At 45.1% G+C, this 13499-nt stretch overlaps 3 protein-coding genes and 1 long non-coding RNA gene across 10 annotated transcripts in view; 3 read left to right on the forward strand and 1 right to left on the reverse strand.

Annotated features, from left to right (window-relative positions):
- The window catches only part of LOC117579052, a 60806-nt gene extending 53239 nt beyond the window's left edge, over nt 1–7567 (forward strand). For 2 of the 5 annotated variants that reach the window (XM_034264748.1, XM_034264749.1), the window contains one exon: nt 6878–7567. In XM_034264748.1, coding sequence (XP_034120639.1) covers nt 6878–7396 — 519 coding nt within the window. In that variant the 3' untranslated portion in view covers nt 7397–7567. Of the gene's footprint in view, nt 1–6818 lie in introns of all 5 variants that reach the window. The other 3 variants (XM_034264751.1, XM_034264750.1, XM_034264752.1) reach the window with 3 other exon arrangements.
- Nucleotides 122–4978, forward strand: LOC117579066. The gene has a single exon (XM_034264772.1). The coding sequence runs from the start codon at nt 2214–2216 to the stop codon at nt 2586–2588; it is 375 nt and encodes a 124-aa protein (XP_034120663.1). The 5' UTR covers nt 122–2213; the 3' UTR covers nt 2589–4978.
- A 583-nt stretch (nt 7568–8150) lies between the features above and the next one.
- Nucleotides 8151–10952, reverse strand: LOC117579057 (histone deacetylase HDAC1). Of its 2 annotated transcripts, none has more exons than XM_034264761.1 (4): nt 10711–10952; nt 10177–10289; nt 8861–10106; nt 8151–8791 (listed from the first exon to the last, which is right to left on the reverse strand). In XM_034264761.1, the coding sequence occupies exons 1-4, from the start codon at nt 10751–10753 to the stop codon at nt 8598–8600; spliced, it is 1596 nt and encodes a 531-aa protein (XP_034120652.1). In that variant the 5' UTR covers nt 10754–10952; the 3' UTR covers nt 8151–8597. The 2 variants fall into 2 exon arrangements, with proteins under 2 accessions (XP_034120652.1, XP_034120651.1); XM_034264760.1 differs by having other exon boundaries at nt 8151–8794.
- A 756-nt stretch (nt 10953–11708) lies between these two features.
- LOC117579071 overlaps nt 11709–13499 on the forward strand; it is a 28142-nt gene continuing 26351 nt past the window's right edge. Inside the window, exons 1-2 of one of the 2 annotated variants that reach the window (XR_004573431.1) lie at nt 11709–12063; nt 12948–13148. This is a non-coding gene — a long non-coding RNA (uncharacterized LOC117579071). The remainder of the gene's footprint in view (nt 12064–12947; nt 13149–13499) is intronic. The other variant, XR_004573430.1, reaches the window with a different exon arrangement.

Genomic DNA, 13499 nt, shown 5'->3' on the forward strand with positions numbered 1-13499 from the left:
GGTGCGAAGTAGGGGTTGTAGGGGAAACCTTAACTTGTTTCATATTAAATTATGAGAAATTACACACATCAATTTATTTAAATGCGTTTATTAAAAAAGTTTCGAACAAAAAATGCTGACAGCAAGAAGAAAGACAATATGTATTGGAGAAGGAATGACACATTGGATGCTCTTGCAGATAGATTTTCTCTTTGATTAGGTAATTGCTAGATTAGCTTTTAAAGACTTGCAAAGATTCATAAACCTTCTTGTCAGCGTAGCAAATCTCTGTGGAATTAAATACGAGAATACCTCAGGGAAGGGTATAGCAAAGCACAGCCATCAACCAGATTGACAACAGCAAGAAGATGAAAGAGAAGAAGGAGATGAGAAGCAGCGGGAGAGGAGAAGATGGACAGAGTAAAGCACACATAATGGCACTTCAATATGTGAGTGTGTGGGGGAGAGCAGGACAAGCGTAGGATGGAGCAGAGAAGCTTGAGCATGTGAGCAGGGAGAGAGCAGGTTGAACATGTGGGGGGAGAGTAGCAAGAACTCAACACAGTGCACGGTGAGGGCACTGAGCAGCAGAGGCGGCCAACAGCTTGTTAGTGGCTTTGCTGGTCAGTACTTTTAACTAATGTGTTTTGTGCGACCATAGAAAATCTCAAGTACTCACACAGGCACACTGGCACACACATGGACACTGGGGTGGAGCGCACTTAACATTCGCTGTTCCTGTTACTCTCCATTTTTAGGGTGCCAGCCGGACCGCAAAGGGTGTGCTGTGCATGTGTGAGGACGTAAAAGAGGAAACAAAAAGGACAGAAGCAGCCAGCTTCTTCAGCTTTCGCCCTGTTATGCTGTTGCCTGCATAAAATAACCGCATAAAATGTCGTTAAGTATAACGAAATTGAGTCTGCACATAAATTCAGATTATGAGATTAAAATGTTGTGATTTTCGCACATCGGAGCAAAGGCGCAGAGTAAAGTGTAGCCGAAAAACCCTTTTCATAATGAAAGCCAGTCTGGTAGAAGGGTCTCGGGTATCCCACACACACACACACACACATTGAAGATTATTGAAAAATGCGATGGAATAAGCAATAGCCATAGCCAACAGAGCCAGAGCTAACGGATGGATAGCAGCAGTCAAGCCAATTTAATGAGTTTACAGCGCCCTTTTTGCCTTTAAGCGGAATTTTATGAAAAAACAACACATAGTTGAGGCACAGTGGAATGAAAATGTGATATGTTGAGAGCAACAAAGAGCTTTTCTCCTCTTTCTAATTCTCTTCAAAACTATTCTTCAGTGAACCAAAAGAGCGCAGAGAAGAGCGCTGTCGACTCTTTCTTTGGCTCTCTTTAAAAAGGAGAACGAGAAGAGAGAGACGCAGAGATAGAGCATAAAAGCAATCAGAATATCAAAATGGATAACAGAGAACAACAGAGACTTTCTCTAGCAAAAACAAAAGCCTTTTAAATTGCTTGAATCCAACAACTAAATCCCACACCACTGTGCCCTGTACCCGCCTGTAGAATAATAAAGAAGTTGCGGCGCTTGTGGCCGGCGATCAAAGCCAAATATTTGTCTAGAATGTTTACAAATTTGGGTCAGCTGGTCATTTGTCCGCACCCAAGCCGACATTTTCATGTGAAATTCCCAAAATATGGAACGAACCTCGAAGGAATGCTATCAGCTGTCGCTGCATTATAATGCTAATTGCGAGGCCAGAGAGCCACAGCCACGGACACGGCCACGGCCACTGCCAAAGGATTAACATCATCATCGATGAGTGCATGGAAAGTGAACAGAGAACAAACAGGAGAACTTGCTGCGAACCCATAAACAGTTTAGTTTGACTTAATCCGGTTATGTATCCGGATTAGCGGAGCGCGTCAAAAGAGCGTGAGAGAGAAAGAGCTAGTTTTTTGCGCTCCTTTTGGCACACTTTACGACACTTTTTAGGTAATGAATGGGATTACAGTTTTTTTTTGTAATCCACTGTGCCCACAGCCCTGAGACGCGGGGCAGCTGTAAAAAATCAAATGACTCGTAAAAAGTGCAGCTCAGGTCATGCGGCATTTGATTGACCTGCGCCGCCGCACCTCTCATGAATGGACGGGCGGACGGGCAGCCGGGCAGGTCAGAAAAGGTGTCGTCGAATGTGTATAAATTCAGGAGCCAGCACTGACGTAACCAACAAACGCACTCAAGCACTTCAGCAACCAAGATGTGTCCCATGCAGCAAAAAAACAACGCAAAGCCGACGGCCCAGCAGTTGCCACAGAAACAGGAGGCAACTGAGACGACGAGTGGGAGTCCGATGCCGCAACCGCCGTCCCCCACCGCTGCCTATGTGATGTTCAAGCACCGCGAGGAGCTGCGCCGACGCAACGGGCAGACGGCACGCGCTTCCATAACCAAAATTCATTTGACCACCGAGCTGATAGCTCGCACCAAGCAGAACATACGACAGTGCAGCTTCGAGGATCTGGCCATCCTGGCCAGGGAGACCGTCTTCCGGAAGAGTCTGCAGCGACGCCTGCACTACCGCCGCATGGAAATGGGTTTGAAGAGGCAACTGAAGAGCACAAACAGCAAGTGAGGAAGGTGCTGCATGGCAGTGGAGTGGGAAAAGTCTGACATAGAACAGCACAAGTGATTCCTATTATAAGATTGTACATATAACTTTAATTACTTTAATTGAATTTAAGTTCTGAGATATTTCCAAAAACAAACGTAAATTAAACTTCAATCAAGAGAAAAGAGACAACATTTTGCACTTGTTATCCGCTTGGATCTGCCTCTTTCCCGTGTGGCAATTTTCCATTTAAATATTTGATAACCTTTCCCAACACTGACAATGCAGTTTCTGTGGGGTGTATAAACAAATTTACACATGATTACCAGGACAGAACAGAACAGAACAGAACAGAACACTGCTAACATTTAATACAATTCAAACAAAATGGTGCGTTGCATAAATTTGAACAGGCAGTGAAGCGGCAGTGGTGGCGCCACTCCTCTCCTCCTTGCAGCAAGTGCTTTCTGCTTCGTCGTCGTCGTTCGCTGTGGTGTAGACAAAATTTTTGCCTTTTTAGACTACATAAATTTTAATTAAATGTCACTCATACGCCATGTATGCCAAGCACAATGTACGTAACGTAACGTAACGTAGAGTAGCAGTCGCTGCCCGTGACTGCAAGTGTGAGGCAGTGTGGGTGCATTTGAGCGCTTGGGAGAGTGTCGGAGCGAAGAGAGTGCCACAAATGAATGCACGGAGAAGTGGCGCACGAATTACAGTTTATTGAACGGCAGCAGGGCAAAAGGATGAGTGGTGTAAGGGGAAAGTGCAGAGCAAAGTGGAGCATCCCAAAGCGAAGCATAGAAACAAAAGGGGAGAAGCAGCGTGGAAAGCAAAGAGAACTCTTGATGCCACAAATCCTAAATGCTGCTGTTTCCACTGTTCTGCTTTTGGGAATATTTTCGAGTAGCCACTATCTAGTGGATACAATTTACAGTTTCTCGCGTGCAGCTCTAATGCAGCTCTCGCTCCGCTGCTCTTGCTGATCCCTTATTTGTACCTTGCTCTACTAATTCCACTCTGAAATCGCATCATCCTTGCTGCAAAACGATGAATATACCCAAACAAAATCCTAAAATTGCTGGAGACGAACACGAAGCCAATTGCCCTTCCGCTGGTTAGCAGCTTGCTCTAATTATTATTTTCTGCTTATTTTTCCACAACTTTTTTTCGAACCAGCATTTTGTTTGTTTCCCCAGAAGGGGCTGTGCTGGAACTGGTCTCTGCTGGGGTTCAAATCTGTGGCGTTTCCTGGTTTTTCGTGCATTTTCATACCACTTTCCGTGCATGCATTATTCATGTGCTCTCTCGCTCTCTCTCTCTCTCTGTCTACCCCAATTACTATGGTCCAGCAGGCTGGGCGGGGTAGGGGTATCCCTTAATGAAAAACCATCATGGCCAAACAATATCTTTCGTTGCCATTTGCCCACTTGAAACTTTTTCAATAATTTTTAACATGTATGCGCCGAGTCTCTCGCTCGCTCGTTGGCTTGTTGGCTCGTTCTTTCTTGACAAATTAACTCAAGAGCGCAATGAAGTGTTTATTGTGCCTGGCAAAAGTTTATTCCACGCTCTTTCTCTTCTCTTAAGGCGTTGCCAGGGCAAACACACACAAAGAGACTTCCAGAAAAATGCACGGAGGGATTTTCGTAGATTTACAATTGGCGAGAAATTGCTAGCGACACTTTATAGTTTCGGATTACTTAATTATAATTGAACTTTAATCGGTTACGTTTCTATTGGTGTTCTCTATTTTAGTTTATTTAACATTTAAGTTTCATTTAGCACTACAATTTGATGGATGAATACATGATTCAACCACTGAAATGTTGCCGCTTTCTAATGGCTAAAGTCTGGCATTTAGGCACTTAATATAATTAAAATCAGATTTTCATTAGCAAAAACTCCCACCAATTGGAGCAGTTATAATTATCATGAAACCACAGGAAGGCAATAAATGTGCAATAAATATCATGAATATTAATTTTTATATCAAATTGTATGGAACATTATTTGAGTGATGATAAATATTTCGTTGAAGATGAGTTAAGCAGGGAAGCATTTGTACAGACAGCTCGCAGATACTGCATAGATCCAAAAAATGCACAACAAGATAACCTCATTACCGAAATGGACCAACTGTTATTCCCACTGGGAAACTCCTAGTCACGAAATATCAGTCTCCCTTCTCAAATCTCTTTATGAGTCGCTCCGCTTCCATGTACATAGTACATAATAATAATATTAACAGCATTGTAGGACGAGCATTAATGTCTTCTTCATGTGTCCCCGAGTGTATTGTGTGTGTGTGTGTGTAGCCATGGCCATTGAGCGGAGCGAAGGCCAGAGAGAGCGTAATCGTCATGGTGGCTTAAAGCAATTTGTTATTAATTTCCGCGTTGAAAAGTTGAAAAAAAAAATCAAACAAAACGAAGAAGAGAAAACATCACCAGAAACAACAAAGTTTTTTCTTTCTTTTGTTTGTGCTGCCGTGCTCTCCCTCTCCCCCTCCAGCCGGGAAGCCAGGAGCTAGTTCCATCTCGCTCTGTCGCAATGCCACTCGGCATTCATTTAATGCGAAAAGTTATTGTTGTTTTTGCTGTAACTGTTTGGTTGTTGCTGCTGTTGTTATTTGTGTTTGTCGTTTGTCGTTTGTGTGTGGTTGCCACATTAAAACATGGCCCATAATGGTTAACAAGGCATTTTGCTTGTTTGACCATCGCAGAGAGACCAAATGAGCATCAGAACTTGTGTGCTTACGATGTCCAACATGTGTAATAAATATATTCCACTGACGCGCGGGGCAGGCCCACAGTCCGCTGCCAGGAAAATGCGTGTCCTGTCCTGTCCTGTCTGTAGTTTTGTTGAGAGAGTGGAAAGTTGGGTTAAAGTATAAATTATGGGGAAAGTAAGGTAGTAGCAGTCTGACTTATTTGTACCTCAGACGCCCTTACCTTTATTTTATTTTACCTTTTGTTGGGTTGCAGTGGAGTTTGGGGCGGGGCCTATCTGTGTGCTTGCCTGAAAGTTTTGTTTGTCTGGCAGGTAATAAATTGGAATATGCCGCTACTTTTCGCTCGCTCTTCTCTTCGCTCTTCTCTTTCACTGCTCGCAGCTCTCTCTCTCTCTCTCTCTCTTCTCTTCTTTCCGCTCTTCCTGCGAGCTCTGCATGGAATGACGTGGCCAAAAGTATTACAATATTTGAAATGCAGTTCTGCAATGAAAAATGTCTGAACAACAATGTTAATATGGCTGCCAAGGGACACAGGGGTAGAGCAGAGGGGGGATTGCAGAAGTGTGTCAGTGTTGGTGCTGCATGAAAGTGCAAGTTTTTGCTTATTGTTGGGTGCCGCTGCCGGTGCTGCTCCTCGAGTAACCTTCAGCCAAGAACAATAAAATTGCACAGAAATGAAACTGAAATGGGCCCCCCCCCCCCCTCTCTCCTGTTTCTTGTGCAAATGGAAAACTATGAAAAGCAAAAGGCAGCGCCAACAGCGTGGAAAAAATAACACTTTAAATGCGTTCTTAATACACTTTAGGACAGTGAGGGGTAGCAGAGTTTTCATAGAGCTCTTGTTGGAATTACTTATTACTCTTTAGCTGTCAGTGTATAGCCCTAGTCGTTGTGTTTCCCCTGCAACATCTTTGTGCACATTTGGGCTGTATGTAAATGTTGTCCCGGCCAACACATTTGCACTTGACTGAAACGCGTTAGTCCGCTTGCCAGCCAGCCATCCTGCCAGCAGCTGTCTTGGGATGTGTTAGAGAGTGGGTGTGGCACTGGCAGGGGGGCGTGAGTGGAGGTTTTCGTGAAGTGACTGGCGGGTTTCATGTAACCAAGACACCATCCAGCAGCAGCAGCAGCAGCAGCAACAGCAACAGCAGCGACTGATGTGGCGCCATTGTTGGGGCTGGTTTAGAGTGCAGCCAAATGGATGCTGGGCAACGGGCAACACACATGCACACATGTACAGACCCTTGCTTGGCATTTATATTAACAACATAAAGTGCCAAATCACGACAGGTGCCAAAATCCAGAAGCACCAGAAAACTGCAACTATTTTCCCTGCAGCAGCAACAGCTTGAGCACCTGAACCCCGATCAATCCCACCTGCACCCTTTTTTTCTGCCAAAAGCTTTGAATAATTATAAAACTTTATCTCTTCTCTGGACACTCACACACAACCGCATCTACATTGTCCTTCACTTCCATTTCCATGTCCATTGAATGTCACTTTGACTGGACTAAAGCCAAATAGAATTAAACCCTGAAAAATATTTGATCTAACCTCCACCCTTCGTACCAGTAGCCGCCCACCCGCATTTGTATGTGTCCCAACCCCAACCCCAACACGCCGCACCCCCACCTGACCATTTTCATGCCCAATCTCTCGCAGTCAGCGCAGGCGGAGCAACATGATGAAGAGCAGCATCAACAGCAGCAACATGAAGACCCGCAAGAAGAGCATCTACATAAAGAGGAGCAACAGCAGAAGCCGCCGCAACGAGCAAAATCCCGCCACAAAGCACCCGATGACACAGGGCATCCCTTTGATGTCGATGCCACAAATGCCAATGCGACAACACAGTCCACAGGGCGGTCCACAATGCCCCCAGCTATGGCAACAGCAACAGCACCCGTACCAGTCCTACCCCCACCACCACCACCACCGTCACGACATCGCACGAAAGCGCTGCCGCTGCTCTATCTGGTGGGTGGGGCGCTGCAGCAGCGGCAGTTCGCGAATCCAATTAGTTACTTGGGTGGACCGCGACTGCAGCCGCGCAGTAATCGCAACAGCATCGAGTCGATATTATCGCTGGATTAGCTCTGCTGGGACTCGAGCTAATCGCACACACCTCCAACAGCAAGGCCTTTTACTTACGTATCACCTCTAGTCTAGTGCTAGTTAGTGCTCTAGTTAGTTAGTTTATCAATTTTATAGTTAGCGAATGTTGAACAAATTGTTGCTATAAATTAAAGGAATTGTTATTGATAATTCGTAATTGTTTATTGTTAATTTCAGAGAAACTGAAGCGAATCATTTCATGCACGTAAGTAATGTTCCATACAACCATTCACATTTTCAAATTGAGCGCTCGATTGTTTACATTTTAATATTTATCGTGCTATCGATGCTGGAATATCGATAGCTGGCTACCTTTTCGTGCTTACACACCCTGCAATGGTTTGTGTTTAAATGCCAATCCGATAGGTGGCGTCAGCGTTAATACCATGCGGATTTTTAGACTGTTTTTGTTTAATGATTTGAAAAATAATGGCCTGCAATTATGCATTGAAAAGTAAACAATCTGACAGCAAATTGATTTATTTATCGCATATAATTATTACTTCTTTACAAATTGGTATGCGAAAACTCTTAAAGCAGCTGCAAAAACTGACAAATCTTTGCTGCTCTAATAAAGTCAAGGAATTTCGTCTGAATTGTTTACTTATTTGGTTCGTTGTCTAAGTTAACAATAACCTCAGATCTGTTTATGGTATGCGAGTACCTCCAGTGACACTCTGTCCATCGAACATCCAAATTTACGAAGCAACCCAAACACACACAGAATTTGTTGTACCTTATAGCTAGCTATATTTAGGCATTAATTAAACATATACACGAGTACGGCAGTTACAGATTTATAAATATTTATTGAATTAGATTAGGTTTACGCCCAGGCGTTAGATATTTTGCGTTTTCTGTTATCTCTAGCTTATAGATGTTCGATCCATGAGGAAGCTGGAATCGATTGCCCTACAAAATAAATTGTATTTTAGCCTACGATGAGTAGGGGGAGGCGTCCGCAGGGGACGAGGACATGGGACACGACATTCTCCGCGCACTTAGATTAAGGTTTAAGCAATGATCTGTGATGGGTGAGGGTTGGGTGGTGGGTTGGTGGGGTGTGTGGGCTATGAATGTTAAGCTAGGACGGGGGGGAGAGACGATGCTAGGTAAAGTCCGGCGGCTTGTACTTCGGCGGTCGCTTAATTGGCTTCTATAACCAATTGCGGCCGCCACGTCATATGTTGTTCTCCTTGGCGGCCTTGGCACCCGAACTGGAGCCAGAGCCAGAACCCGAGCCAGAGCCACCGCCAGTCGCTGCACCACCCGCGGGCGCACTCGAATCGTTGTCGCTTTTGTTGTTGCTGCTGCTGTTGTTGTTGCTGTTGCTATTCGCATTCGATGCGGTCGATTCCTCACCATCTGCGCCATCTACTGCAAAGGAAGAACACAAAGGATATAAGTTTGATGCTTCGGGAGCGACCTGCGTGCGCCACTCACCCTTCTCCTTTTCATCCTTGATCTCGCTGGACGCCTCCGAGGATGCCTTGTTGCTGTTGTTGTCCTTGTCCAGGCGCGGCCGCTTGCGCTGACCCTTGTACGCGCGATTGTCGCGGCGTCCGCCCTCGCCTTCGTCCTCCGAGTCGGAGTACTCGTTCTCGGGCACAATGCGCTTATCCTTGTCGCTCTGCGGCATGCGATCATCCTTGTCCACCTTGTCCTCGTCGTCGGACTCATCGTTGATCGCATCCTCGGGTATTTGCTGCATCTGTACGCCCGGTGCGTGTGGCAGCATGCGCAGGTTCTCGAACAGCCGATTCTTGATCTTCTCGAGGTACTCGGACGTGTTCTGGTTGGTCATGTTGCTGGGGCTGATGTGCAGCTTGAAGTCGGGCCCAAAGTACTCGAAGTAATCGTTGTACGGCAGCTCGTTGGCAATCTCCACGGCCAAAGCCACGGACGTCTCGTAGGTCCAGCAGCGTGAGACATTGCGAATGGTGTAGCCACCGCCGCCGACCATCAGGAAGGGCAGGTTGTACTTCTTCACGAAATCCACGCACTTGCCGTGCCCCTTCACTGTCAGATTGAAGCAGCCCAGTCGATCGCCAGTCAGGGAATCGGCGCCGCATTGCAGCACCACCGCCGCCGGCTGGAATGTCTCCATTACCTTTGAAATGATGGGCACAAAGATGCTCTCGTACGCATCATCGTCCATGCCATCGCGCAGGGGTATATTGACGGCGTAGTACTTGCCCTTGCCGGCGCCAATGTCGCGCAGGTCGCCGGTGCCCGGGAAGTACTCCCCGTACTTGTGGAAGCTCACAGTCATCACGCGGTCCGTGGTGTAGAAGGCCTCTTCGACGCCGTCGCCGTGGTGCACATCGATGTCGATGTAGAGAACACGCTGGTGGTACTTCAGCAGCTCCAAGATGCCCAGAACGATATCGTTCACATAGCAGAAGCCGGAGGCCTCCGACTTCTTGGCATGATGCAGTCCGCCGCCCCAGTTGATGCAGATCTCGGAGGCCTGTTTGTTCAGCTTGACGGCAGCGGCCACGGAACCGCCCGCCGACAGCTGACAGAACTCGTAGAGACCATCGAAGACGGGGCAATCCTCGCCCACATTGAAGCGCTGCATCTGCTTGTTGTATTCGGTCATGTTGTCCGGCCGGATGGAACGCAGGAACCGGACGTACTCGTCCGAATGGAACTTGGTCATCTCATCGGCAGTGGCTTTGTGCGGTCGCTGCGGGCGTTGTCACATTATTATATTATAATTCTCTGTCTAATTAGCGGCTCTAAATCTTGGGACTTACGTAAATCTCCATTTTGCGGTAGAGACCATAGTTCAGGAGCAGATTGTGGGTCATGCGTATGCGATGGGGCTTCATGGGGTGTCCCTGGCCATAGTAGTAGTTGCCAATGTCACCTGGAGATCATAAATACCAAGGGTTATATTGGCGAAAAATCAAGTAATTGCCACGCTATGCAGAAAATATATTTTACGGCCAGCGTCGCCGAGGCGTCCGCGCACACAGCGCACTTTTCGCCCAACAACCGTTCGGAATACACTTTCGCTGAACAAAGCCGCCATACAGGTACATGCACGCACACTTCGGCATACACACACACCACCAAAAATCTCTCTGCGGTCGTCATCACAAAAGTGCGCTCTGGCCAAACGCGCTTGTACAGTCGCCGTAAAACTTGAAATTCACAAAATGCTATCATCCGCCGCCAAATAGACCCGGAAAATTAGCCCCCGGCACCGAAAAACACTTTGGTGGTCGTTGAATCAGAATTATCCACTGGAAGGTGTTCATTATTACTTATTTAATGCAAAAACTTACTGTCGTAGTAGTAGCAGACACGCTTTTTGCTGTGAGATTGCATTTTTGTTGGGCTGCGTTGTCTCTGGGGCGGTGCTGAGAGTTCCCTGCTGTTGCAGTAGGTGCTGGTTAAAATTTGGTTTAATTTAACACAACTGCAATTTTATATGCCACAAAAGGCTCGCGTCACCGGCTTTTTGCAGGCGCCTTTAGTTACAATTATTTTTTTGCAAAAGAAACACTCGCGCGCACCGCCAGTGTGGCCGCGGAATTATCGATAAAATATACCGGTAGACCCACGGTAATATACCGAAATGTACCCTTTCATTTTGAAAATATACTGTAAATATACCGTAAATCTAAAATCATTTTCCTCGACTTTGATCTTCTGTTACATATTACTAGCTAGCTTGGATTCCCAGCGCTAAACCCATAATTCTATCCGATTCATTTAACAATTCCATACAATATCGATTACTTTTCATGTCTTCTTTTTATTAGATTGTTTACAAAATTAGGTTACAACTATAAAGCATTAAAAATAAAAATAATAGCATTAAAAGATACATGGGTGGGAATGGAATGTTACGTATTTTGACAACTTGTAGATGTCAACCTTTTTATACCCTATTACCCGTTGGAATGTATGTTGCAAATGGTAAAAAAGTAACCGGGAACTTTGAAAATTGAAATACATATGCTTGAAAAATGTCGATGTGCCAAAAAATAATTCTGGCAGCGCCTGCAATCCGCCAGCAAGGGGTGTTGGACCACGAGGTGTTGCTTAATGCTTGCTATAAAATACATTCTCTTGCTGACCTTTTCGGTCAAATTTATTCAAATTGGACTGTCTTCTAGGCAGTTGATTCATATTTTCATAAAATGCCATGTTAAAGGAGGAAGGCTATTCACCCATTTAAATAGTAGGTGGTTAAGTGGGTTAAGTTCCTCAGTATATTTTTGGTATTTTTGGAAGATGAGACAGTATATTTCGGTGGGTCACACGATATTTTCCATCAATAAATCAGCAGTCACACTGTTCAAAACATCGAAGTTACGGTAAAAAGACGCGCGTGTGTGATCGGAAAAAGTTTGAGCGCCGCTGCAAGCACAAAATGCAATAAAATAAATGGTAGACTACAGCGGCTCCGCGCCTCGTGTGATAAAAAAGATAATGCAATATTAAGAGAGCCAGAGAAATCAAATCGGTTGGCGCTTTTAGTAGAATTTCGCGAGATTTTCCAACGGCGTTTGTGGCTATTCGTGGTCCGGTGTTTTGTGATTTCCTTGTTGGATATAAACAGAGATACCAAGTGCTATATAGTTGAATGAAAACGCTGTGAAAATTTCAATTTAATAGACGGAGTTCGACGCGTAAGTTTCCAACTGTGTTTTGTGTGCCTGTGTGTGTGCATGTGTGTGTGTAGGAAAAAGAGAAAGAAGTTCCAAGCGGCAGCAGTGGAGTTGCAGTGGAAACACCAACAGCAACACTCACTCGCTCACACACATGCACTCACACTTGAAAATGAGTTAAAGAAGAATTGGGAAAAATGGAAATAAAGTGACAAAGCGGAGTAACAAGAAAAGAACGCAACTCCGTTGATGAAATTTAATTAAAATAAATCAGAATTAAAAGACAGCATTAACAGAGTCGGGAAATATCCTGCGCAGCTCTCTCTCCCTCTCTCTCTCACTCCTCTCAATCTTTGTACTCTCTTTCTCCAGCCGCTTGCCAGCAAGTTATTCTTTATTTTATGTTCTCTCTCGTTTTCCCCCCTCGCAATAGACCAACGCCTTGCCCAGCAACTTCTGTTACTTTTTGCTTCCTTCGCGACTCTATTTTTGTATTCTTTTTCTTTTTTTTCTGTGATTCCCTGACTCCCACTCGTTTTCTTCATACTTGTGCCGTCGTTTCCTTGTGCCCACTCCATTTCAATATACTGTTCTTATTGTTTTCGTGCTTCGCCTCCCTGTCTTCCGCATTTTTTTTTTTGTGAACTCCCCTACCCCGAACGCCCGCAGGATATTTCTCCTGTTCACATTTTTTTGGTGTTCCTTTCCCCACTCGTACGTGTTTAATTATAGTTTCGCTGCGCTGCTCTCTCTCTTTACTACTCTCCCGCATTCATATCTCTTCCAATTAGCGGCCCGTGTGCCTCGAATTTCGGTGCACAGCTGAACTTCAATAGTGTGTCAGAGAGAGAGAGAGAAAACTCGATTTGATTTACTTTGATCATAGTTGTATTTCTTGCTTTTAGTCCCCCCTAACGACCGTGAAAATAAGCAAAAACATAAAGCCAGCAGAACAGCAACAGAGCGACGCGTTTATGGCCGTAACTGTAAATATTCGCGGAGTTTAGCGGGTAAGCCGGGGCTGCTTTTAATAGTTGCTGCCAGCAGCAGTTAAACCCCCAAAGATTGCCATTTTGATTTATTCTAATTAAAAGAGAGAAAAAAAGGTAAGTGTGAGCACTTTTTTTCGCATTTGTTTTTCTGTTTCGGTCACGAAACTGGTTATCGCTCCTTTTCATTCGCACCTCCGCAGTGGCATTATGCTCTTTCGTTTGCTTTGCCTGCATTACAAAGTGCCGTTAAAGAGCAAATGAACGCATCAAAAAAGCATAAGTAAACAACATGGCAGGCAGAACTAATACAGCAAGAGGAAAGGAACTTCCCGAAGATATTGATACCCTTTCAGTTTAACCAATTGGAGTTGGAGTTGTAAAAACACACTTTATTTTAGACACGACATGGAATGCAAACATCTGGTTAAAATAATAATTCCCTTAGTGAGGGTATCAAGAGATCTA

Source organism: Drosophila guanche, unplaced genomic scaffold (genome assembly GCF_900245975.1).
Source record: "Drosophila guanche unplaced genomic scaffold, DGUA_6, whole genome shotgun sequence".
Classification (NCBI taxonomy): Eukaryota; Metazoa; Arthropoda; class Insecta; order Diptera; family Drosophilidae; genus Drosophila; species Drosophila guanche.

Excerpts from the sequence above, each read along its gene's own strand:
- LOC117579057 (XM_034264760.1), bottom strand. The coding sequence starts at position 10,753 with ATGCAATCTCACAGCAAAAAGCGTGTCTGCTACTACTACGACA. Across the intron at positions 10,290-10,710 it reads TGTCTGCTACTACTACGACA|GTGACATTGGCAACTACTAC; the intron begins GTAAGTTTTTGC and ends TATGATCTCCAG. Across the intron at positions 10,107-10,176 it reads ACCGCAAAATGGAGATTTAC|CGACCGCACAAAGCCACTGC; the intron begins GTAAGTCCCAAG and ends CAACGCCCGCAG.
- LOC117579066 (XM_034264772.1), top strand. The coding sequence starts at position 2,214 with ATGTGTCCCATGCAGCAAAAAAACAACGCAAAGCCGACGGCCCAGCAG.